Source organism: Saccoglossus kowalevskii, chromosome 2 (genome assembly GCF_978046115.1).
Source record: "Saccoglossus kowalevskii chromosome 2, keSacKowa6.1, whole genome shotgun sequence".
Classification (NCBI taxonomy): domain Eukaryota; kingdom Metazoa; phylum Hemichordata; class Enteropneusta; family Harrimaniidae; genus Saccoglossus; species Saccoglossus kowalevskii.
This window is the reverse complement of record NC_140642.1, coordinates 22,797,376-22,822,112: the sequence shown is the minus strand read 5'-3', so window position 1 is coordinate 22,822,112 and position 24,737 is coordinate 22,797,376. Positions and strand designations below refer to the sequence as shown.

General features: G+C 36.9%; 2 protein-coding genes and 3 non-coding genes across 5 annotated transcripts; 3 read left to right on the top strand and 2 right to left on the bottom strand.

Annotated features, from left to right (window-relative positions):
• Positions 1-1,609: 1,609 nt before the first annotated feature.
• On the top strand, positions 1,610-1,681 carry TRNAE-UUC (transfer RNA glutamic acid (anticodon UUC)). The gene has a single exon. It is a non-coding gene; the product is annotated as a tRNA-Glu (tRNA).
• A 5,196-nt stretch (positions 1,682-6,877) lies between these two features.
• Positions 6,878-6,949, top strand: TRNAE-UUC (transfer RNA glutamic acid (anticodon UUC)). The gene has a single exon. It is a non-coding gene; the product is annotated as a tRNA-Glu (tRNA).
• Positions 6,950-7,993: 1,044 nt separating this feature from the next.
• Positions 7,994-8,065, top strand: TRNAE-UUC (transfer RNA glutamic acid (anticodon UUC)). Its single transcript has one exon. It is a non-coding gene; the product is annotated as a tRNA-Glu (tRNA).
• Positions 8,066-14,314: 6,249 nt separating this feature from the next.
• LOC146748599 (uncharacterized) lies at positions 14,315-15,935 on the bottom strand. Its single transcript, XM_085505357.1, has 3 exons — positions 15,545-15,935; positions 14,743-14,902; positions 14,315-14,607 (listed from the first exon to the last, which is right to left on the bottom strand). Exons 1-3 carry the CDS (start codon positions 15,908-15,910, stop codon positions 14,315-14,317), a joined length of 819 nt encoding a protein of 272 aa, XP_085361483.1. The 5' UTR covers positions 15,911-15,935.
• A 2,259-nt stretch (positions 15,936-18,194) lies between these two features.
• Positions 18,195-20,761, bottom strand: LOC144355166 (uncharacterized). Its single transcript, XM_078010580.2, has 3 exons — positions 20,288-20,761; positions 18,959-19,130; positions 18,195-18,509 (listed from the first exon to the last, which is right to left on the bottom strand). The coding sequence occupies exons 1-3, from the start codon at positions 20,759-20,761 to the stop codon at positions 18,223-18,225; spliced, it is 933 nt and encodes a 310-aa protein (XP_077866706.1). The 3' UTR covers positions 18,195-18,222.
• Positions 20,762-24,737: the final 3,976 nt, after the last annotated feature.

Sequence of the window (24,737 nt, the reverse complement as noted above, 5' to 3'; positions counted from 1 at the left end):
GGAGAAGATTTCTCGTATCGCGTGCTCTATGAACTTTTAACTTTGTATATATTACAGCAGAGATATCAAATTATCCGTGTTACGGACATTAGGTTACAAAAACGCCCCTATTTTAGAAACCACGCACATTTTTGAGAAGCCACGTCAAAACATTAAACCAAATAAACAATCTATGTTCTGTTAACTGTTGAATAAAGTTCCAGATACTAAACGTGGACATTCAATAAAAACAAAAAATCATGTTGTTGACTGTCGAAGCGGGGGAGTCGTCACCAACAAGCGTCTATCAACGAGCCTTTGCGTTTTTAGCTTGTATTGTTATCGTGCGCAGGTGACGACCCTCCCGCTTTAATTGAACATTGAGTTACGATGGCGTGGTTTCTCAAAAGTAGGCGTGCTTTTTGAAATATGGCGACCACATTTCTTGCTATTACCAAGAATGCGTCGAGGCACTCGTCCGGAACATTTTTGTATCAACCCTATGTGTCCCGATTATTTGTTGTTATATGTCGAGATACAACTATTTAGGAGTTGGTCGGATACTCTAATATTGTTTTTGCGACTGTTTTGCCACGATTTTCACAATGTTTTGTATTGTTTACATTTTGATCATTTGTGTTGTTTATTTCGAAAGGTTTGACGTCGCCGGTCGATCCACCATGTCATGAGTACTAATCAACACTATATCAGGATTAGTAAAGTGAGTTTCCCCCACTGCAGCTGCCTCTTCCATTTCGAGAACAAAAATCTATAAAGTCACGAACGATATCTATGCATGCGCTCAAAGTCAGGCGATTTGCATTCTGGGAATATTAATAGTAACATGGGCGCAATCCGTCTCTGGAGGGTCAAAAACGCTAACGATATGCATGCTAATCCGCAGGTGTGAATCGTTTATTTACCCGTGATGAGCACTGTTTTAAAGAAATACGGCCCGTTTCACGACCGGTCTATAGAGGGACTGTGCTTAGTCAAAGCATTTAGTTCCATGGTCAAAGCCAAGCAGTTAGATAATTCACTAGCGAGTTTGCAAATAGGCTGCCCCAATACTTTTGAGACTTGCTATAATACAAACATCGTCCTGTGACTGATTTTGTGACATTATTACCGATAAAAATAATCTCGATAAATATTTATCTGGACCGTGACGTTTGTCGTCTACTTCACAACCCGTTTTATACTCGATATTTAGAGCATTTCGCAGCACAAACAAGTTGTTTTTATCGCCGGAATTCATTCATAGATCTCAAATTCCATGTACGGAATGACCTCTGCTCCCCTTTATTAATGCACAACTGACTTCAATTCCCATATTAGCAATTAAAATGTCCATTAAAAATTGAGAAATTATTGTAAATTTTGATTTTATCAGTGAATTCTCTGTGTTTACGACAATTATACATGTGCTTCATTCCAGACATTGCGTAAACTCGTTTATGTTTCCCTGAGTTATCCCATTGAATCATGAAGATGTTTAATTCTTTAGTAATATGTATACATAGTGTAGAATATACCCGGGTAGCACTACCGCTTCGCATAGGAAAGGCTTTGTCAGAAGAGATTAATTCAGAATACATAGTAATAGTAATGTTGAATAAAGTGCAAGATCTCCCTAGTGGTCTAGTGGTTAGGATATGTGGCTTTCACCCACAGGGCCCGGGTTCGATTCCCGGCTAGGGAACTAATTTTTGAGCATCTTGAAAAACCAAGAACATTCACAATAACGAAAGTCTTTAGACCGAAGTTATACATATTAAAACTATGGAAAGCCGTACGGGACCCTGCTGCGCCGATATAAATTGCATGGTAAAACATATAGCTTCAAAATTATGCTGCTTCTTCAACAAAAGTGCGATTTCCGATGTCTACGTTTACCAATTGTAGTAGTAGCAATCAGCACAAAACTTATTCACAGTCGTCGCTAATTAATTAGTAGTTGTCGCAAAGCGAGTTGTAGTAGTCGCGATTTAACGGGTGATGATTTGTAGAAGTCACTAACACACTACAGCGTATTTGTCGCTGACGCAGTTCCTTAATTTATAGACGACGACACTTCATTTTCCAAGTTGTCGAAGCAAACAAGTCCCCCTAGTAGACGACGCAACTTGCACTTTTCAAGTTGTCGACGCAAAACGAGTCCCCCTAGGTGACTTTCCTTTTTTCATTTCAAGTTGACGCAGACGCATTTTTTGCTAGTAGTCGACGACGCACATTAGCATTTTCAAGTTGACGCAGACGCACTACACATTCTCAAGTTGACGCACATTGCATTTCCAAGTAGACGACGACGCAAATTGCATTTTCAAGTTGAGGCAGACGCGTTTCCTGGTAAACGACAACGCACAGTGTATTTTTCAAATTGACACCAACGCAACATTTGAGTTAGGGTGCGGATGATAATCTTCGCAGAGAAAATTTTAAGAAAAACCAAGTCAGAAATAATATTTATATAAAATAAAACCTGTGTATAGTAGCAACGCCCAATGACACAGTCTTGATATGGAAGACTAGTGGAGGTTGATATTTGTATATGGATCTCCAACTCGTATATTTGTCATAAATAAAAGAAATGTGACTTGAGGAAATTTAAAGGTTGTTTTGTCAGTGGCATGCTAATTATTTAGGTCACTGAGCAAATAAGAATCTGCAAAAATATTCGTGAGTAACCACGTAAGATAGGTTTTTTATAAGTTGATCATACCACCACCTCCATCACACGTTATGTCTTGAAACTGCCTAAAGGTTTCGCTATAACAAGTTAGGCTTTATATAATATAGAAAAGTTCACTAACACAGTTTTAAACTTATAAAAAACTGCATTAAAACAGAAATTTAGCACACAAATGAGTGAGAATATAATTTACTATTTCCCCTTCTCAAGTTTCTATCATACTTATCTTCTCAATTATAATGAAATGTTACCAATAGTAAATGGCATCAATATAAAAATAATTATTTTTATGAATATAGCTGCACTACAATTTGAGATCACTTACGTATATACAATGGCGGATCCAGAAATTCGGTAAGGGGCGCTACTGTTGACGTGGGCTGGGTTTGTCAATTTTTTGTTTGCGGGCTGAAGGGGGTAGGGCGCCTGGAACATATGTGTTTATTTACATGTTCGCCATATAAAAAGACATAAAGTCATTATTAGTTTAATTTGTTCAGGTCCTAGTAGTTTGACGTCGTACTAGCGGCCAGGAACTGCCGATGGCAGGGTAGTTAATATACATGGTTAAGAGATCATTGTGCATTTTTTCATGTGGATTCACCATAATAAAATAGCCCGCTAGATTCTCAATAATATCATTTGATAGACATTAAAACAATGAATAAATAGAATAGTCAGACCCAGGTGAGCTGAAAACTATAGCAAGTAATTATGAAACACCAGTTTTCAGCTCAGGTGTATATTAAATAGCAGAACATAGGGGATTGAGCATTTAAAATATAGGGAGATGGAAGCGTGTGACCAATGCAATACTCTTTTCATATTGTTTTATATGTACATTTTTATTTATCTTGAATTTCCTTCTTTCATGCATTTTCTTTCCCTGTGTCTAACTTGTAAATTATTTGTTTCAAGAAAATGTTCAGCAACCACCCATGATTTAAAATTACCAACCCCTTAAGTTATAAAAAAAAGGCAACACAAATAACCAGCAGCGATAAACATTGTCCCATTTTGCGTGGTCTACACGAAAACAAATAAGACAACAAAAATTGTTTTTTTGCCCTCAGCCGAACCGAACGAAAAATATGAAATAATAAAATATCGGGTCGCGTTTTTTTTTTAATAGGCCCAAAAGTGAGTAAGTAAAAACTCACCATTTTAAGCAGTAAAAGTGTTTCCTCTAAAAATTAACGATCCCGGATGTTATGTTTAGTAATTGACAAAAACACTGTCTCTATCTACTACTTCTAAGAACTGATTCAACCCCAAATAACTATAAGTAAACAAGGTCACATAATTTGCATAATGAGGACTTCCTGTGTGTATAGGGTCAATTGCCATATGTTCATAATTAACATGCTTTGTTGATTACATATCATGACACCGGACCATTGTTTGATCCCCAGGGTTCCCAGGGGGATAAGTGGCGACTTTGAACCTCGGGTTGATCTGTATTTCTCTGACATGTTCCGAATACTATGAACTATGAAGTCTGAAGAGCAAACACGTCTTTTGCATTTCAGGCCAATTTGACATTTGCGATTCGAAGGATAGTTGGTGCAGAATATTAAAAATATCGCCACACCAAGTATTTTCTTAATTAAATTAAAACATTATTGACAAAAACAATACGTTTGTTGTAGTAAATATTATTTTTAATAAATGAAATGCACAAATTTTTAATTGAATTTATAACCCCCCCCCCCGTTGACAAAATTAAGTTTAGAAACAAAATCCGACCGACCGACCCAATTTTTCAATTTTCCGACTTGAGGGCAACATAGGTTTTTTTTTGGGGGGGGGCTAATGGGTGACGAGATATTTTAGTGTGTACAATGGATATTTTAGCGATATTTGGTGGAACTATGAACAGAATAGCAGTCAATACTTGATTGTGCTCGTTTGCCTGGGAGCAATACTAAAACCGATTAATAACATACAGTATTGAACATGACCAACTCAGATCAGGTCAATCGATGACTATACTTCCAGGTTTTTGTCATTTACTTATTCTCGACAGACCTATTCTCGTGATGTCGAACTTGAAAATACACTGTACATTTTGTGTCGTCGTCTACCAGAAAAACGGTCTGCGTCAACTTGAAAATGCAATGTGCGTCGTCGTCTACTAGAAAAAATGCGTCTTCGTCAACTTGAGAATGCTATATGCATCGTCGTCTACTAGAAAAAAGTGTGTCTGCGTCAACTTGGAATGAAAAATGCAAAGTCTACTAGGGGGACTCGTTTTGCGTCGACAACTTGAAAAGTGCAAGTTGCGTCGTCTACTAGGGGGACTTGTTTGCTTCGACAACTTGGAAAATGAAGTGTCGTCGTCTATAAATTAAGGAACTGCGTCAGCGACAAATACGCTGTAGTGTGTTAGTGACTTCTACAAATCATCACCCGTTAAATCGCGACTACTACAACTCGCTTTGCGACAACTACTAATTAATTAGCGACGACTGTGAATAAGTTTTGTGCTGATTGCTACTACTACAATTGGTAAACGTAGACATCGGAAATCGCACTTTTGTTGAAGAAGCAGCATAATTTTGAAGCTATATGTTTTACCATGCAATTTATATCGGCGCAGCAGGGTCCCGTACGGCTTTCCATATAAAACATTGGATATTATCATAGACCCTCCAGTATGATATCATACATTATATACTAGTATCCGATAGTTTTTCAGTATGTCCTATCATTTGACCTGTGTGTCGCTATCTTGTGAACTTATTACTTTTCGTTATTTAAAATCATAAGTTCGATATTTTGAGCCAAATTTACGGGTCTTAAATTTACATTGAAACAATGAGTTCTGCTGAAAGTTTCACACGCATTTAGATCAATTATAAGCGAATAATAACTAAAGCGTTTACAGTATTTTATAATTGAGAGCATACGACAGTTGTCCAATAATTGCAATCTGTGCAAACACTGAAAATCATAGACAGGTTTTAATCTGATTTAATTTGCGATGGTCAATGAACGGACAATAATACCAAGGGCAGACTTTCAGACAGTGATTGAGTACGAGGGTTTATCACGTTTTTTAAGTTGTACAATCTCTCATTGTTGTCTTATCGCCAGTATAGGTATTGCAATAGCGGCCATGGACATTGATCAGAACGACTAAACTGATTGAATTGTTCTACAAATGCTATCATTTTTATCTTGCAAAGTTGAACAAAATGGCGTACCGCGTCGCTAATTTCATTAGCTTGGTACTTGGCCTGGTTGTGTAAATGTACTAGGTTTTAGAAAATTACGACCAATACATCGGCAGTGATGGCAAAAATCTTTTTCAAAGGGGTTTACAATAAGTTTCTAATTTTCGTTGAGCGGGGACACTGAACTGTCGAGTTGATTTGCATCACGTGACACGAACTTGACATTTTGTAATTGTTATTCCGGATTCTTGTTATTCTTGTCGCTGAATTGTTCAAATTCAAATGGCAAATTACAAAGAAATATACTGTTAGCAGGGTGACAATCACACGTTTATACAAGGTTTGCACTCAAATTTCAATGGATTTCTCCACTTCCAACATGTTGTTGATGGACTGTAATTTATCCATGCACTTGATTACTAAAGTGAAGACATTGTTTTTACTAAATGGATGAATTCATCAAAAACGAATACACCTCTCCCGAGAAGATACCCGTTTTCCCAAATATAAGGGAAAACATAAGATGTACGATCTAAACTATTTTTGCAAATTAAGAACGCCGCTAACGGAAGCAAAATCACCAGCGATTGATTTATTTGTTTTTATTAAAGAGGTTGATTGATTCAACAAGAGCAATTTTATTGCCAAAGTATAATCCTATTGAGTGTACATGTCATCGTCTTGAATAATTACACTACTATATATGTATGTGGAAGCAAACAAGCTCACTGTTTACTACATTTATGAATTATTGGTTTACGATTGAGGTTAGCATAATTTATAAGTCATCGATAGTGGTCTAGTGGTTAGGTTATGTGCCATTGCTGGTATTCCCATTAACATGAATGTGTTAACTATTAAAGACAGATCGCTTGATATGACGTATTCAGTATTTGTAATGCAAAAGTCTAAATCAGTGTTGAAAATCTGGTTTAGATTATGTAATTACTCACGTTTAATACGTCGGAAACCAGGTTACAATATTGCAATAACAGCATGTTGCTAGGCGATTCGAATGAATAATATGTGCTCCCTAGTGGTCTAGTGGTTAGGATATGTGGCTTTCACCCACAGGGCCCGGGTTCGATTCCCGGCTAGGGAACTAATTTTTTGATGGATCAACATTTCAAGATAAATTATATTGTATTGACAAAACCACGATTTCAACGATCTTAAAAAATTATCATGAAAATTGAAGAAGAAAATCGAAGAAACCTTTCACTGAGAAACACAATTACGCACACTGTACGTTGTTTCATTCCGTTTGCAATAACCAACGAACGCGAAATATGGTTAATACATGTAACTAGATTATGCTGTAAATGTATAGCCCTGAACATCTATGCGTTCCATTGTACATGTATCAAAACAAAGCACTATTATACTAATGTAATTTAAATTTAAATTAAACTTCACAATGAAAATACATCATACACAAACAAGGCCAAATATTACCTTGCCAAATATTTAAGGGTATTTTGAATAAACTCAATTAAGCGTGCGAATGGCATAAATATCATGTAATTTGAAATGGGATCGATATCATTGAAATTGATTCATTTAAACAAAAAACTGCCACAAACAGCGTTAATTATGCAAATTAGCCGCTGTTCCATCACAAAAGACCAAGAACGGACAGCGAAACTGCACTTAAGAATATCAGCAGAAAAATCACCAAAGTTATTGTATTTCTGAACAGGTACCAAGTAATAGACATTTTGTCAGTGGATGACATTTATTTATTCATTTATTTAGACCAAACCTCTCCAGGACCACAAATGCGCGAACACAAAATAAAACATGGATTATGAAGATTTCTCGTATTAAGTCCAGTCTAAACTAGCAACTTTGTATATATCAACACAATCATTGTTCTGTGATTTGATATTGTGACATCATTACCAATACAAGTCATCTTGAAAGGCATTTATCTGGAAATTAATGCTATTCTCATTGATATGAATGTGTTAACTATTAAAGACGCATCGCTTGATATGACGTATTCAGTATTTGTAATGCAAAGTCTAAATCAGTGTTGGAAATCTGGTTTAGATTATGTAATTACTCACGTTTACCCTGAAAACCAGATTACATTGTTATTGCAATAACACCGTGTTGCTGAGCGATTGGAATAACGAATATGTGCTCCCTAGTGGTCTAGTGGTTAGGATATGTGGCTTTCACCCACAGGGCCCGGGTTCGATTCCCGGCTAGGGAACTAACTTTTGATGGATCAAAGACTAATCTTTCACGATAAATTATGTTCTTTTGATGAAAGATCGATTTCAAAGATCTTATTAAATTATCATGAAAACTGTCAAAGGAACTTTTCATTGAAAACACACTGAAGCACACTGCGCATTGTTTCATTCCATTGGCAATAACCATAGACCCTCTATGCAATAACCAGCGAACGCGAACGCTATTAAGTGCAACTAATCGAGAAATATGTCAATACCATGTGCTGAAATATCACCACGCTAAACTGACGTACATAATTCACAAATGGTTCACCGACAGTGGGATATTTGCAATTGTTACATAAACGTCTTGAATATCACATTATACCATATGTATATCACTTAGTCTAATAAACTTGTACTTACCGTTATGTGCATTTATATTACTATACGAATATAACACGTTTCAGTTCACCCATGCATGTGGTTAACGGCGGTTGTAAATATTTACCTATATGTAGGTTCAAATTCAAACGAGTGGTTGTGATTCGTTATTCAGTAGTTCTTCTGTACCGCCCTCTATGTGCTAAGTACTTATCACACAATCACGATTCAGCAGTGATAGCGAAACTATGATTCAATCATCTAATTCGCAGTTGTCTAATTCGAACAATTTTCGAACAAGATCCTAGTTTTGGCTTTTATGTATAATTTTTTTGTGTTCTAGTATTTATTTTTTGAAGTTTTGGTAATTGCGAAAGCCAACAAGGACGGAATTAAAAAAGTAATCACAAAATCAAAATCAAAGTAAAATAATAAAATAAAAGGGCATTAATAACAAAAGTAATAAAAAATAAAATAAAAATAAGTTTATAGCCAAAATAATTAAAGCCCGTACACTACATCAGATTTTAATCAGATTAGTCCGAGTCGAAATGCCGCATTTGATTCAGGAGACACTTGACGTTTCAAAATGTGGATGGGTGAAAGAAAATTCATTCTCAACATCGACATCATTTTGACCTGTAGTCAGTCTTCTGTTAATATATACTGTAAATTTCGAGACTAGATATATTCTACCAGTAAATGACAAGTGACTGCACACGCAGCCATATAAAGTCGTCACAGTGACTGTTTTCTACCCCGCAGAAGCGCTTCGGTGTTATATCAGGGGGAAATCTTCTCTCTCGGGGTCTCCACACCGCCAGGGGGGAAACTCGTCTCGTCTCTCTATCTCGTCCCCTTGAGGTACGGGATCGGGAAAGTCACTTTAACTTTACAGTCAAATAAGGCACACACAACGAAATACGTTTCAACTCTCGTCTTAGTCGATCTTTTGGAGCACTCTATAAGACACAGCGCCCTGGGGAAAAGTCCCCAAGACTATCACAAGGCTGAACCAAGACTCGCCCAAGACTGGACTGCCTCAAGGCTCGCCCCTGGACTCTCTCGGACTGCGTCTGTCGTGGAGTATTCGCCAAGACCAACTCAAAACTCTCTTTATTCATTTTCAAAACTCTGACCAATTACAAAACAGTAAAAGACTCTAGGGCGTAACCTTCAATTATAAAGCCAATCATACTAAGTACTGAATACGTCATATCTTTTGATTAATCGTTCACTACATTAATATCTACGGATGTCAGAATAGCGACGGTATCTTGTAATTAGTTCCAAATCACTGAGCCAAGTTCCGTCCAAAACTTCAAATAGGCCTACACGATGACAGACATAACACAGCAATTCGCTAATAATCAGCTAATTAAGTCGGTTAACAGATACGCAAAAACAAATTCATGACAGTTAAAAGCGAATAGACCTAGCTCGAGCCATTCTATTAGAGCGCGTTCGTTCCATTAGAGAGCGGTCTTAACGATCAGGTGACAATGCCATGTTATCAATTCAGCGAGACGTGTGGTCACCTGACCATTGCTGAATACACTATATAACGCCAAATACCGTTAGGTTTAGCAAATTTACGAACGGTTGCGAAAGGATTTGCTCGTTCAAAGGCCGTTTTTGTAAATGCGACAGCCACACTACTTTTAATTAAACTGTAGCACTACTGCATAACAGAATCCGTAGCAAAATCTGAACACGTTTTGGCATAATTTGCACTGTTTTTTCAAACTGTCATACATTTTCAATGGCAAGAAAGTTAATGTTTTATCATTTAAAGACACCTGGTTCAACATATAATAAGCAGATCATGACACACGTGCCTGAAATATTTGTAGTTCAATAAATTGAGCAATACTTATTGTCTTCCACTACAGGAAGTTGTGTACAAAAAACGGGATCCATTGTAATTAGAAAACAGTTTTGAATGAACATTTCATTCATCTTTTCGTAGATTCTTTCTTATTTATGTGAATTAAAGGTCTTTGTGAGGCGCCGTTGACAGTTAATAACCTATATTCTCTATTTTATAAAGTATATTTGCTCAAGATTGAATTTGGGAAATCAATTAAAATGAGTATTTACTAGAGTATGGCAATCAACTCTACTTCTACCGTTAATGTCGTAGTATTCGTACATTGTAATTTGTTGAGAAGTTATCACGTAACGGCAAATCAAGTCACTTGGCACATTTTGGTTGTGGTATTGAATGATATAACTGACGAGTGATTTGAGATCAACGCTATTAGTCAAATGAGATATAGATTGCAGATTTGTAATCAGTCACAGTTTTTGTCATACGCATAATAGTAATAACCACAATTTGGTCCGTGAACATGTAGACTGGTAATTCGCACACTTGCCCGCGTCAAGCATTTTTGAACTCGGAGCTTGGCCAGGTGTAAATGTTTGGAATGTCGAAAGAATGAGAATTCTTTCTCAACTATTACAAAGGTTGGTCAAACTTGGAATGGTCTTTTGTAATTATGCAAAGCAGCAAAAAAGTGAAATAGCGTATGCATTTATTTTACATTTTCGTCGGATTGTCTTTGTATAAGTCGTTTATCTCACCTTGTAGCAGTGCTATTTCAAGTGCAACAGTCACATTTATGCCCAGTATCTTGTAAATGACAATAAGGGTTACTCTTGAAACAGCACGGCTACGAGGTGCTGGTTGATACTATGATTTATCATAAAATAAAATAAAATATTGCGTTTGCAGAACAAACTACTCCTTCGTTAGATGAAAAATCAGAACAACTAATACTGTGCATAATGATTGTTACCGTATCTTCAATACAACCGCTGCACATGCCCATTAGAGAATGTAATGTAATGCTACATCGAACGAATACTCGGAGGTGTGTTACACACAAAGCGACCTCATTTCGTGACGAAGCAAAATACTATGAGGTTATTACGAGGATATCTCAAGCCTCAGACTTGTATTACATGTACTAGTCTGAGCTCAAACTACGCACGAAGACAGCACAGCAGCAGCAGTGTGCGACGGCGCCCGGGACGCCTGGGGGGTCACTCTATATGCTGTTACTACCCCATGTGCGTTCAACATTTAACGGGAAAGCAGGGTGTTTTTCAGCTTCTAAAGCGGACCCGCGCGGGAGGCAAATAGGCCCCCTTTAAAATGCTAATGTCTGCAATAGGCTCTCAGAAATAAGCTCACAGGGTTACTGCGCCCACTGTAGGCCCTCTCTTGCAACAACCACTCCCATACACGGCCCTAGGCCCCGAATTGGCGGGCCCATAGCCCCGACCAGGCCGCAAACGTCCGCCTGAACTTTCCCGCTGGGATTTTCCCGCCACTTCCAACACGAGCATAAGGAGGCTTGTTGTAATCTAAGAAACGAAACGAAACGGGATAACATAATGCAATCACGCAGCGAAATAAGGGTCTTACAGGAACAATAATCACAAATATCGGACGAAACTTGACCTGTATTTGTATAAAACTTCATTAAACAATTATCTATAATTAGCGAAACGAACCATTTACTGATTATATTGTTATTTTCGGCAAATGTTTTATGTCGTTATATACACTACTGAAAGGTGAATATACTGGCCAAGTTTTGACCGACAATTGTTAATATTTTACGTGTAAGACCCTTGTTTCGCTGATTACAGATTTTTGATTATCTGTAATTAGCGAAGCGAGCCATATACGTATTAAATATTATTTTCGACAGATATTTTGTAAATATTGTGCGTATAAAACCCATTTTCTCTAATTTCTGTTTAATTTTCATTATGTGTATTATCCCGTTTCGTTTCGTTTCGTCGTTTACAATAAGCCGCATGCAGAAAGTCATCCCTGAGTCATCCACACTTCCGAAACTTCTTTTGCATTCAGCTCCTGCTTTTTTCTGGATTTTCTGTTCTGTATTCATGCCAAAGTCACTCGGAGCCGAACATAAAATTGCGTAATGGTATCTGATGGAATAAGAATCCTGGCAAAGTTGTGTGCATTGTGTATTAAACTATCAAATACTTGTCCATATTCACAATCATATCAATATTTCTCATCTTTCTTCACCAAACAACGAATGACACCAACAGGAGTTGCATACACAGTAATTTGTTTGAGATTATCACACTCCGCCTGAGTGCAAAAAACTGCAGACAATGCTCGCAATAGGGGTAGGATGTTCTCAATATGTGTCTGAAATAGAGGGTGGTTTTTTCTTCAATATGTCTGCATTAGGGGATACTAAATTTACATTGTGTCCGCAATAGGGGGTATGGTTTGTCAATGTGCTGCCAGCCCTAGGGGCCTATTATTATTTTTTTTTTAGCAAGAACGCACATTGTGTAAGGTTTTTATATAGAGTGACCCCCCCGGGCCGGGACGGCGTACTGTCTGAGTCCCGGGGTCTGAGTGCATACTTTTAGGTATCCTTGTAATAGCCTTATTATTATACATCTGTTTCTTCCAAGGATACATCATGAGAATGCCAAATCCGAAAAGTTTAGAACAGAATCAGCGAACTTCTTTGTGTGGATTCCGCTCTAACCCTGGTGACAGCCATGTTTGTTTGCATTATGAAAAGACGCTTACGCGAGTAATCATTCCATATTTGGAATTCACATTTCCTTTTGGTAGGATGAAAATACCCCGTTAAAACTGTAACTTATGGCGTTAGGTGACAGATGTTTAATAATATCATGTATCCTATCATTGTCCTTTTCAACAATACGACTAGGAGGCTGAAATTGTTATTCAGCGTACTGTTTTGAGAACACTTACCTGGCAGAAGCCCCCCCCACACACACACACACACACACACACATATATATATATATATATATATATATATATATATATATATATATATATATATATATAATTAGAAGGGTAATTTCAATGTCAAGAGGTATCCATTGAATTATCATGAGCAGATGACATAACGTACAATAATATACATTCAGCGCTGAAAATGCGGATTTCTGAATCTTTCAATTTTATCGTGTTATTGTGATGTACCAGTAAGTCCGAAACAATCACTGGAAAGTGTGGGTTTATAGATATAAAACCCAAATTCTGATTAGGGTCTCATAAATTACATTCGGGCTAGTGCCAACGTGTAATTTACTCGGCTCTGATCAAAACTCTGCGTGTACCGCTATATGTTTAAATACTTCCCCGCGGTGTTTCTAATACGTGTTGTCGAATTCTTATGTGTGTTTCATTCACGTATCTCCATTCGATCGTTGTATACGGTACATTTGCTGACGTTGTATATCTTTTTAGCATTACCAATAATAGCATCAACAATATACAATACATATGACTATGCTTTGGTTACTTTTATATTCGTGTAAATGTTTTATATGGAAGCATTAACACAATGTGTTTATGATGAAAGACTGTTATATTATGCATATACTAAGTATACTCTGCATGATGTCAAGTAAATGAATGAATAAGTACACCATGAATACACCAATTAACAAAAACATATTCTGGAGCAAATTCATCCCAGTATGTGTTCGCACTTTACCCCCAACGTCCACAACTGTTTGAAAAATACAGATCACTCCAGGAAATTCCACCAATTCCACTGGATGCGACTCATTGCTTCAAATTACAGAGAGCACGCCACCACCGGTCAGATTCTCGCAATTGGTTATCGGAAACATTTTCAATTCGCAATATATATATATATAAATAATGTTTGTGACATCCAGATATCATCGAAAAGCATAAAATACAATGTACTGACACGAAATGTGTTGCTATTTTGTTGCGCACTAATTGGATTTGCAGTTATCTGCTTCTTTCGGCTCGGCGATGTGAAATATTTTTTTGCAGTTCAGGTTCAGGAATTGTTTAATACATTGTAGACTGAATAACACAACCCTAACTCAAGTCAACAGACGGGATCCATGCTTACGTCCGAACCACATTGAATATCGACATCGGTTTTGTTATTTGAATAATTCTTCTCACATTCCTCAGTAGAGTTGGGGTGAGGGTAGGTCACCATGTAGAAATTGTTGCAACTAACAGTGTTGTCATGTACTCTACAGTTGTTCACGTAGTGAGTGCAACCACTCCCACATGCATAGCCGTTGAGGGAACCATACTGTGCACAGTAAGAAGCCACGTCGTCTGTACATATGTCTAGTTCAATGCTACAATAGGTGTATTCATCTGAAACAACTGTGGAAATAAATATAAGCAAATGCCCGTCAATCAATCAATCAATCAATCAATCAATCAATCAATCAATCAGTTAATAAATCAATCAATCAATCGAACACGGCAAGGCTATAAATTATAATGCACAACACTTACTTCTAAGCTGGCCACTAAGTATGATACCTATAAATATTCCTATCACGACGGCACCGATCACTATACCCAGACAGAATGGCCAGCACCACCAGTTCCGTTTACATGCCAGGCTACATAGACTATCGGAGCCGTCGTTAGAGTTTGTGTTCTTTGCCTTTATCTACAGGTTACAAATTGTAAATAGTAGTTGGTAATGACTTTTCCTGTAACTAATGAACAATATTCTAATATGTAGTTGACTATTTACAATATACCGACAATGGTCTTTGTTAATGTTGGTTGCCATAGAGGTAAATATATTTATAAATGATTAATTGACGTAATTAATCAGTTATTTCTATCAAAGGAGATTTTTTTTCCATTTTATTCAAGGGAATATTTTATTTCAATGTCGATACACCTATGATGAATGGATTTTATGTGTTTTGTGTTGGCGAATGGTACCACCCCTCTTACACACATTGTCGTCATATAGTTGATTCTCTACTGATACTTCGCTTCACTGCAGACATTCGCTCTTCGATAAACAACCCTACCAAAATATCTGCATTAAATTTCCCCAAAGTCGGAAAAATTATGTTCACATTTTTGGACCACGTAGCGCCATAACTAGGAAGAATGCCAATAAAAATCAATATTATGGCTGCTAGATAAATCCAGTACTTATGATTAGATCACTATTTTCAATTCTCTCTGCAAGCTGTTAGAATCATGGTCCCTCCACAGTATTAAGTACCATGATGTAGTAGTATAACACGCTCAAACTCAAAATTGGTTTAGTTTAATTAATTAATTGGTTTACCTGGTAATTTTCGTCAATTTTATCTTTACTGTTTGTACCATATAAGCGGTCATCATCATATTCACCATCCCGTTTTTGTGCTTCGTCATTTTCACCGCCTATTGATCGGCGATCGTCTTTCTCGTCACGCAACGATTCGTCGTCAAACGTCTTCGTTTTGTTATTGTCATCAGGTGTCGGTTGTATGTCGTCTTTATCATCTCCGTACTCTCGTTGCTTTACATTGCCATTTGTGACGGTATGGCGTGACTGTTCATCGACGCCGATATCGCCAAGTTCAACGGCTGAATCCGCATCTTCAACTTGATTCTTCTTCGGATTTCGCTTACGCGAGCTGGTTAGCTTAACTTTGCCTGTACTACTCATTATACGGGCTGCGGTCGATTAAAGGCTTTTTATGTGATCAAATCATTGTACAGTATATTATGCTTGTAAACAGGGTTACCATAGCAATAAAAACTACCTCGATAGATCGTACATTAGTAGCAGTGTCTCGTCATCAATTATACGCCAGCTAGCTGTGAAGATTAACGTTGCCAGGCAACCAATCACCGATGTGTCCACAATATTTTGTTGTCGACCTTCGCAAGAGAGTTCGAATTCAATCAGCCATCGTCTCAGCAACCAATAAATTATTGAGCAATAGAATTCACTAAACATGTGAATTTTAAATTTGTGTATAACTTAGTGATCTTTTAACAACAAGTTGGATGAATCACTTATATAAATCGTAACTATTTCCATTATATTAATAAAGCCAAAACCCGACCTGCTTTGGGTGTGGCTATACATAACACGCGATTATTCGATGAGAATAGACAGACAAAAAAAATCAATATATATTGACGGACTATTTAAACTACTGTCGCGTATATTAATGTGCCTTTCTGTTGGAATGTGTAATCCTTGTTTGATCTCAGAGCTAGCCAACACCTGGGTCCAAAAACGCAGCATTGTTAATGCTGACGTACAGATATCACGCACTTCAATCAAGCATACCAAGGCACGCCGTTTCTGTCAGACGTTGATACGCCGACGTCTGTGGGTAACAAAGAGCCTATTGTTAGTTTGTCAGATGAACAAACTCAATGACAATGTATTATTCTTAGCGGCAACAACATTTATGTTATTACGTACACACAGCCAAGAACCCATGCCACTGTAGGTCAGCTGTTAAAGGACACAACGAGAATAGTTATAAATAAAAATATACATGTTGAATGTCGCATGTGGATTTGTTCGACAGTGTGTACCTGACTCCATTTGGTTTTTTCGTAATTACATATTTCAAGATAAACCACACAAACTTCACTGTGAAGAACACATATTTTATTTTATCATGCTGGTGTTATTTGAAGAACAACGGTCGTGGCTCAATGCCGTGGTCGGTCTTGAACGAATGCGATGTATACACGGCGCATAAAATACATTGTTTTTCAATCAAATTTCGAAAACTTTCTTCGTATATGTATATGGCGATCCCAAAACACGTATTAAACAAAATAATCTATGCTCCACAAAACACATATCGAATTAAGATTACACGAACAATGTAGAGGAAAAATAAAAAGTATAACTTGGTAGAAATGTAATGTCATCTTCCGGCTGCGTTCAATATGCCATTTAGTGACAATGGGAATTATGGTTGATTACAAAAACAACTTGTATGCTCGTTTGAAATTAGTTAACGACGATTACCTGCTCGTGTGTGCCCACATTTGGACAAAACCAAGATTTTATATGAATTTTCGGTACTTCAAATCAAACTGAACTTGTCGTATCTAAATACATTTTGTACCAGTGTGATTTTTTACAGCTAAGATTTGGTTGAACAAAATGACGGATGAGATGTCGTGACACTGAAACTCGGAACTTTGTGTGCGTAATCGAGAAAAGGTTAAAATAATTATTGAAGTAAGTAAGGATGAACGGTAAAATGGACTGATAGGATAGAATAAGAATCAAATTTTATTTCAATGATTTGGAACTGATATATGTATTGGTTTGGGCGCCATCCCACCACGACCAAGACGATACACACAACATAAAAGGTCCCTCCCCGAATATATATTCAAAAGTTTTCTGTTTAATTACCATAATTGAAATAAATATGCTGCTGGGAAGTGCTAATACAAATAAGAGCTAATAGGATTCGCATATAACCCCTAACATTCATACATCCGGGAACTTTCTATCTAGAGTAGCAGTAAATAATATACAATGTTATACCAGCCATTAGTCATGTTTAACTGGTTTGGATGAACTCCAGGGGTAAACCAACTACATTCTTAGAAAAATAATAATTGACAAATGTCTAATTGATAGAATATTTACCCACATAAATATCAGGATGTGTGACATTTTGAGGTCATGCATAATATGCGTATTGTGCTATAATATTATAATGAGCTGATTGGATAGTTATAGTTTTTTGTATAGTGTGATGATGTCAGTGAATTAAGAGTCATTAAATATAAACGACTAATATATACAAATATTCGTGACATAGTTCAGTGTACCTATTCCACTTATATTTGGGCATGAACCCCACGGCGACCCCGCTTGGTAGTCACATTTGAACGGAATATCTCGGATATCTTATTTGCCGCCAGGTACGTTTTAAGTAGCTACCATAGTGACGCATTGTAAATATAATTATATTATTTAATCATTCCTTGTTAATTGTAACAATATGTTATCATTTTCATCGTGACTCCGCATGTTATTGTGGTGTTAGTGGAATCTCTCTCACAGTCACTAGAGGCCCCGCTCACGGTAGTTTTAAAATGTAAACTTCCTGGCTTTTGGCATATGACCGACATCCCGTCAATGTAACAACCGTCTAAGTAGTTTTTACATCCGGCTCCCGTTGGATTCAGACCACCGTACGTCCCCGCATATGTATTTCTACCTTCAATGCACGCTGTCAGCTCATCTATGCAATCTGTTTTGTCGTCATTTGTTGCTATGTAACAAATAATAAAGATTACAAAGTCATGGACAAAAACAAACAAACAAAAATCACAGTTCCTGTGCAAAACCAAAGACACTAGAAAACATTTATATTGTATTTTCTAAGCATAGACCATTGCCAGGTACTAACGAATCAGGTACGTGGTAAAACGTCTTACAGATAATATTGTCATTGAAGGGCAGTTCAAAACACAAACAATGCCCAACACACGGAAAACGTATAAGAAATGCGCCATATTCATGTGATTGTCAGAGTAAACCACTGGCACACACGACAATAATTAGACAACGCATGCGCAATCGTGGCACTGTGCATTATGTGTTTGTTATGAGTCCCATGCAGCATATACAAGCGAAACACATTGTGTGTTTACAAGTAATGCGAAGACACATCGTAGTGTAAATAAGGCACCTTCGTTCCTCTAATTTTGATCGACTCACCTGAAACTGGTATGCCTAGAATAACACCTAGTGCTATTCCTATAATAAGACCACCAATGAGTGCACCAACCACAAACCACAACCACCACCAACATTGCTTACACATCCACAATGGATCGCCATCGTACCCTACGCTACTCTTGTAGCTCTTCACTGAATCGTGTTCAGCAATCTGACAAAATACAATAATTTATAATCGGTTGTGCATGTCGGCATGACAGTGTTCGGTGAAATGACGTAGACACATCACAAGTCTGATGTAATGATCAACAAGTTAGAGCATTCAAATTACTCTTCTCAGCAATTATTATTTGGTTGCTGGAAGTTTTTATTTCAAAGTTGTGGTCATCGCGAAAGCTGTATATGGCAACAGTCAATATAATACAAAATAAAATATACAGTAAAAATGAAATAAATTTTCGAATGATTGTCCTCTTAGTGACCCAAAGTGATTGTTGTCGTGTACAAACATAATACAATGTAACTTGGTCGGATCGGCGTGAAATACCCGACACTAATAATACATCTTTGACAACAGTACTACACTATTTTATAAAATCTCCTTCTCAATTGAAAGCCAAAGTCAACTTCCACATCCGGGCTTTCTGAAAACAAATCCGCCTCCGTTTGTCTTAAAAATGTAATAATGGACGTGTTAAGATATGTAGCTAATGATAAATTATGTTGAGTCGGTTCAAAATTAACACGGAGATTATTAAAAAAATACATAATATTTTGCGAAATGTTTCACCGAAATTTTGCTGGTTACAAAATGGCATTTGAAAAATTAAGGCGACAACAACATTGGATGGAATATATAGATACGCTACACTTTAAGACGTGTACATATGACATATTAAATTACGCCAACAGGTCATCTTTGTGAGCTTAGTTCGGAAACATCATGCGAATTAGACGGCAAGGAGTCACATCCACTAGACATCTCAATATAGTACGTCTAAGCATGATCATATTTAGACAAGGTATTGCATGAAGGCAATCTGCATGTCAGGACTACTAGTATATATATATATTTTTTTATAATAATATATGTTTTATCCCTTATTTAAATTATTTTCCAAAGACGTATTGCTAGAGCAGCAGTCGCCTAGAATCAGCGTTTGGATGCGTGGTATGTGAAGAGCCTTATAGCAAGCACGGCATTCCTAAATTGAGTTGTATATGCTTGAGCTACTCAGACGTAGACATGCGGTTGTTTGTCATACTCTTTGCAGGAATTATCAGGGTGAAAATAGTATCTTTTTCTCAGCGTACTACCACGTTAAATTACATAATAAGTGACCTTACATTCATTTCTTACCAACTTACCTGCGAATTATCCAGATCGTAAAATTCTGCATGTTGTTTCTCAGGATCTTTCTCCCGTATACTACCAGAACTGGCACTGTTCTTCAGATAACTTCGATCGTTCTGAGTATTTTCGATATCGCCATTTTCACTGACAGTGACGACGACGATGTTTTCATTGCTTAGTCTACGAGTATCGACATTATTTTCATTGTCTATGTGATCAGTTTTAGCTTCGTCTGTTTTGTTCTTCGGGTTCCGTTTTCGTGAGCTCACTAGCTTAGTTTTCCTTGGACGTGGACGATCGTTCTGAGTATTTTTGATATCACCATTTTCACTGACAGTGACGACGACGATGTTTTCATTGCTTAGTCTACGAGTATCGACATTATTTTCATTGTCTATGTGATCAGTTTTAGCTTCGTCTGTTTTGTTCTTCGGGTTCCGTCTTCGTGAGCTCACTAGCTTAGTTTTCCCTGGACGTGGACGACTCATGTTGAAATGTTAATTAAACGCGAATAATGAGCTAGTTCAACAGGAATGCTCCCGGATCATGAGATTATCTAGTCAGAACTGTGAGGAGTATGTAACCCATTGTGCCATGCTCGCATATATCGTGACGTTCGAAGTGCAATGATGAGGTTAGTAACACAGTATTTATTTACTCCACTGTATAGCAACTCGACGAGTGTAGGGAGGAGTGTGTTGCTGGGTGCGACATATCGTGAATAAAAATCACAGTGAGGCAAATAATAAAACAGAACAATGATCTGAACATTCAGGACATTAGCTTTAACGAAATACGAAATTGTAGCTTTATTTTGTGTGTATTATTTTTAATGAAAAATGACTGGACGTTTTGATTCCACCTCACCTCGAGTTAATCAACTCCATTCCTCACCAAATACTACATGGAGCATATTAACATATTATGAAGCATGATTTACACAACCTTTTATGTGTTTTTTTTATTCTGGTCAGAAGAGATTTATGCCACTGTGTATGTTACTAGTCCAAACAAAGTCTAACATAACATTGTCTATGTCTTGAACAGAAGATACTAATTATTTGTATTGTCAAAATATTCTACGATTCGCAGGCCGAGGCACAGAATAAGTGGATTAATTAATGAAAACGACATATAAGTACCCGAGAAATAAATGCCCGATGACGGTCGTTGATTTATGACATCCGATCAATGTTATTTATTACTAGGGGCGGTGCAACCCGTCGGTACACTTGGTAATAACTTGTGACGTTTATTGGTAACACTACATTTCACGTATTTCTGAAGAGAAACAGTCGTTAAATCTATTTACTAAAAATAAAAAAAAAATAAATAAAAAAATAATAATTTGGTCAGCACTATTTTTCTTAATTATTTGGCATTTCAGCCCTAAAGTGTCTTGAAAAAAATGCCAGATTGTCATTACTTTATTTTGATATCCACATGTTATATATATATTGCTTTGTAAATTATAGAATGTTTTCAGCCCCCTCTTTATTATAACCGGCGTATACTGGTATATTTATCTATGATATTAGGAAAATATTGACTTATATGTTTTGCTGTCAAAACATGTTGATTCACCCGATTACGTGACCAGAGAATCAATCTCGTACATTGCCTGGTGGAGTACTGGTAATAGAGTGACACGAATGCGTTGTTACAGCTCAACAAATTGCATCAACTAACAATTGACCTCTGACCCGTTCGAGAAGCACCTTTTCATACAGAACAATGTAGTTGACACGTGTTGTAAATGTGTCGTGGTACCCACACGCAACACTATGCGCCGTGTTAACCATGATACCTTAAAGTATTCGAGTCTTTTTGTAGTTATAAATATATACCGTTCACCAGAATAAATTTAAATGTTAAAAATAACGACGTCGTATCGAACAACAAGGACCAAATCAGCGAGTATATGTTAATTCTCATACACACGTATTACTTTGGCGTCATTGGAAATCATGAAACATCATTTGTGTGGAATTTGGCTACGTTCATCTAGTATGGCAGTTCTCCATACAAGGTTCTTTGTTTTTCAAACATCACAGTAAATACGACTCAACATAGATTCATCGCCAACAACCAAATACTATAGTCTTTGCAACAAGTCTAACGGTGGATGTCGGCAGAGCGTAGTGATATCACATACCACAATGACACTTTTACTACCCATGTACGTCTCGTTGTTTACCGACGGATAATCTCATAGCTGTCACGTACTAGTCTTGTTGTGCAAGACATCTGCCCATGTGGAATAATAGGTCATCTAAGGGCCATGAGTTGCGTTGTTTACAATTTGTTTGTATGTGTTAATCCACATAATACTGATCCAGTGTTACTTTGTCGTTCCACATGAGTAAACACAATGAAATTACAACATTTCACAGAATATCATGCAAATAGTTTGAAATTGTTTTTGTCGACGAATAATCCAATCTCCAGCTGTGTATGTCCACTTGGTAATACCATGGACCTATAGATCCCAGGAGGAATAGCAGTCTTTCATTTGTTGTTACCATGAGCGCCCATGGTATTTACATAACTCACATTGGATTACACTGTTTGCATTGACGTATAAGATTTGCCTCTGAACACTGCAGTTTCCATAATATGTCCCGTATCCATGTGTAAAGGTGAAATATCCTGACAACACATCTTTAGCCTAATCAAATTATATAATTGCGAATGAACACAATAAGACACGACTGACTGTGATCCATACACGGTGTACCATAAAAGACTGTCGAACTTATAAAAACGACAGATTTGCAATACTAACTACGTGTTATTGCCTCCTCTGATTGTAATGCCTCCATTTTAAACTCAAAACGTCATACATATTCGTTTGTCCATGGATATCCCAAGAATCACTCAACAGATTTCAATGAAACTTTGAACACATAGGTGCCCTGAACAATGCAGAAATCTGATTAGGTTTGGTGTGACATCTGTGAATACTAATTACCTAGTTTGCATAATATATCTTCAATTTTAAGCAACAACTCTAATCATTACATTTCAATGAAACTTGGTAGATAGATGCTCTTGGACAGTGCAAAGAGCTGTCAGTTTTAGGTTGAAATCCGTACACACTAATTTCCCACTTTGCTTAATAATTTGCCGTTTTTTAGCTTTTTCACTGATATTTCAACACTCATCGGATGTCAATTATATTTGGCACATAGATGCTTTGGATAATCCACATATCTGATTACATTAGAGTTGGGCATATAAAACATAATAATATGTTGAAATAGTCCTAAAAATCCACAACATCGGGACCATTCTATTGTGTCGATAGATAATTGTTGTAACAAATGGACATGCGTGTAGTCTTACCTGCTGTCATAATTTTGAAGGGTTGAACCAGATAATCTCTGCCCGTAGAGGATCAATTTATATTACGGATAATCATGTAATAGTAGAGGCACTTTGTTGAATTTTCAGTTGGGACACTAAAGCGACCAAAACGAAACATCAGTTGTACACTTTATTTGTGTGAATGTATCAGAACCACATAGCAAATGACAGTATCCTCCAACGGATCAGACCCGATGCATCTGAACGGCACCGCATGACCACACAAGTAAATAACAAAGAGTAAATGACCAGATGAAGTGTGTAATTCTTGATTGGTACTGTATTTATAGGGTAAATCACTTAATTGATTTTCTACGTGTGTTCGTGAAAGACATGATCTGATTGGCTAGATGGTTATACGAGGGCGTTATTATACTGGTATAACCGCTAGGTTATGTCATACAATGTACAATGTAAGACGATGATTTTAATATAGGTGACATAATAATAATAACACAGCTGCAGCTATAACAAATATGGGCGATAGTTCATATTTGTAACACGCTGTTTCTAAGGATGTTTGTTCAGTGATCTAATTAAATATTGGGCAGATATATCAGCCACAGAGGAAGAATGAAGGTGAAATTATTCAAGGAAGCTGCACTTTGAGCAAATATCTGCTTTCTGTTAAATGTCACAGATAATTATCTACGTCAGCTGATATTCTTCGATAATAACTTGCTTACGTTTTTGAAAAATCAAACTTATGTATTATGTGTTATTATCTAATATTACCTATTTTATTGGAGTTTTTCGAGAAAAAAAACACGTGCTTCCGACAACATGCAAAACGATATAATATTATATACTAAGCCATCATACATCTGATATATACTAATAATATCGATATAATAAACGATAATGATAATATTATTCGATGACACGCCTAATGCAAATGTCAAGCTTTCCTGAGGGTTTCACGCGCAGGTAATCTTGCCTCCGCAATTGACATGTCAGTGACAATATTCTTATACACGTGATTGAGATGTATTTTTTTAAACTATTTAAAAAATGAAGATATAAACCATGGCTTCCGCACTGATTAATTAATGATTAATTAAACATGCGTTTCCTAGATACAGTACAAATGTAACATGC

Coding starts and splice junctions, on each gene's coding strand:
- LOC146748599 (XM_085505357.1), bottom strand. CDS start 15,910: ATGAGTAGTACAGGCAAAGTTAAGCTAACCAGCTCGCGTAAGCGAAAT. Junction 14,903..15,544: donor AAATTGACGAAAATTACCAG/GTAAACCAATTA, acceptor TGTAACCTGTAG/ATAAAGGCAAAGAACACAAA. Junction 14,608..14,742: donor ACTTAGTGGCCAGCTTAGAA/GTAAGTGTTGTG, acceptor TTATTTCCACAG/TTGTTTCAGATGAATACACC.
- LOC144355166 (XM_078010580.2), bottom strand. CDS start 20,761: ATGAGTCGTCCACGTCCAGGGAAAACTAAGCTAGTGAGCTCACGAAGA. Junction 19,131..20,287: donor ACGATCTGGATAATTCGCAG/GTAAGTTGGTAA, acceptor GTATTTTGTCAG/ATTGCTGAACACGATTCAGT. Junction 18,510..18,958: donor TCTAGGCATACCAGTTTCAG/GTGAGTCGATCA, acceptor TTTGTTACATAG/CAACAAATGACGACAAAACA.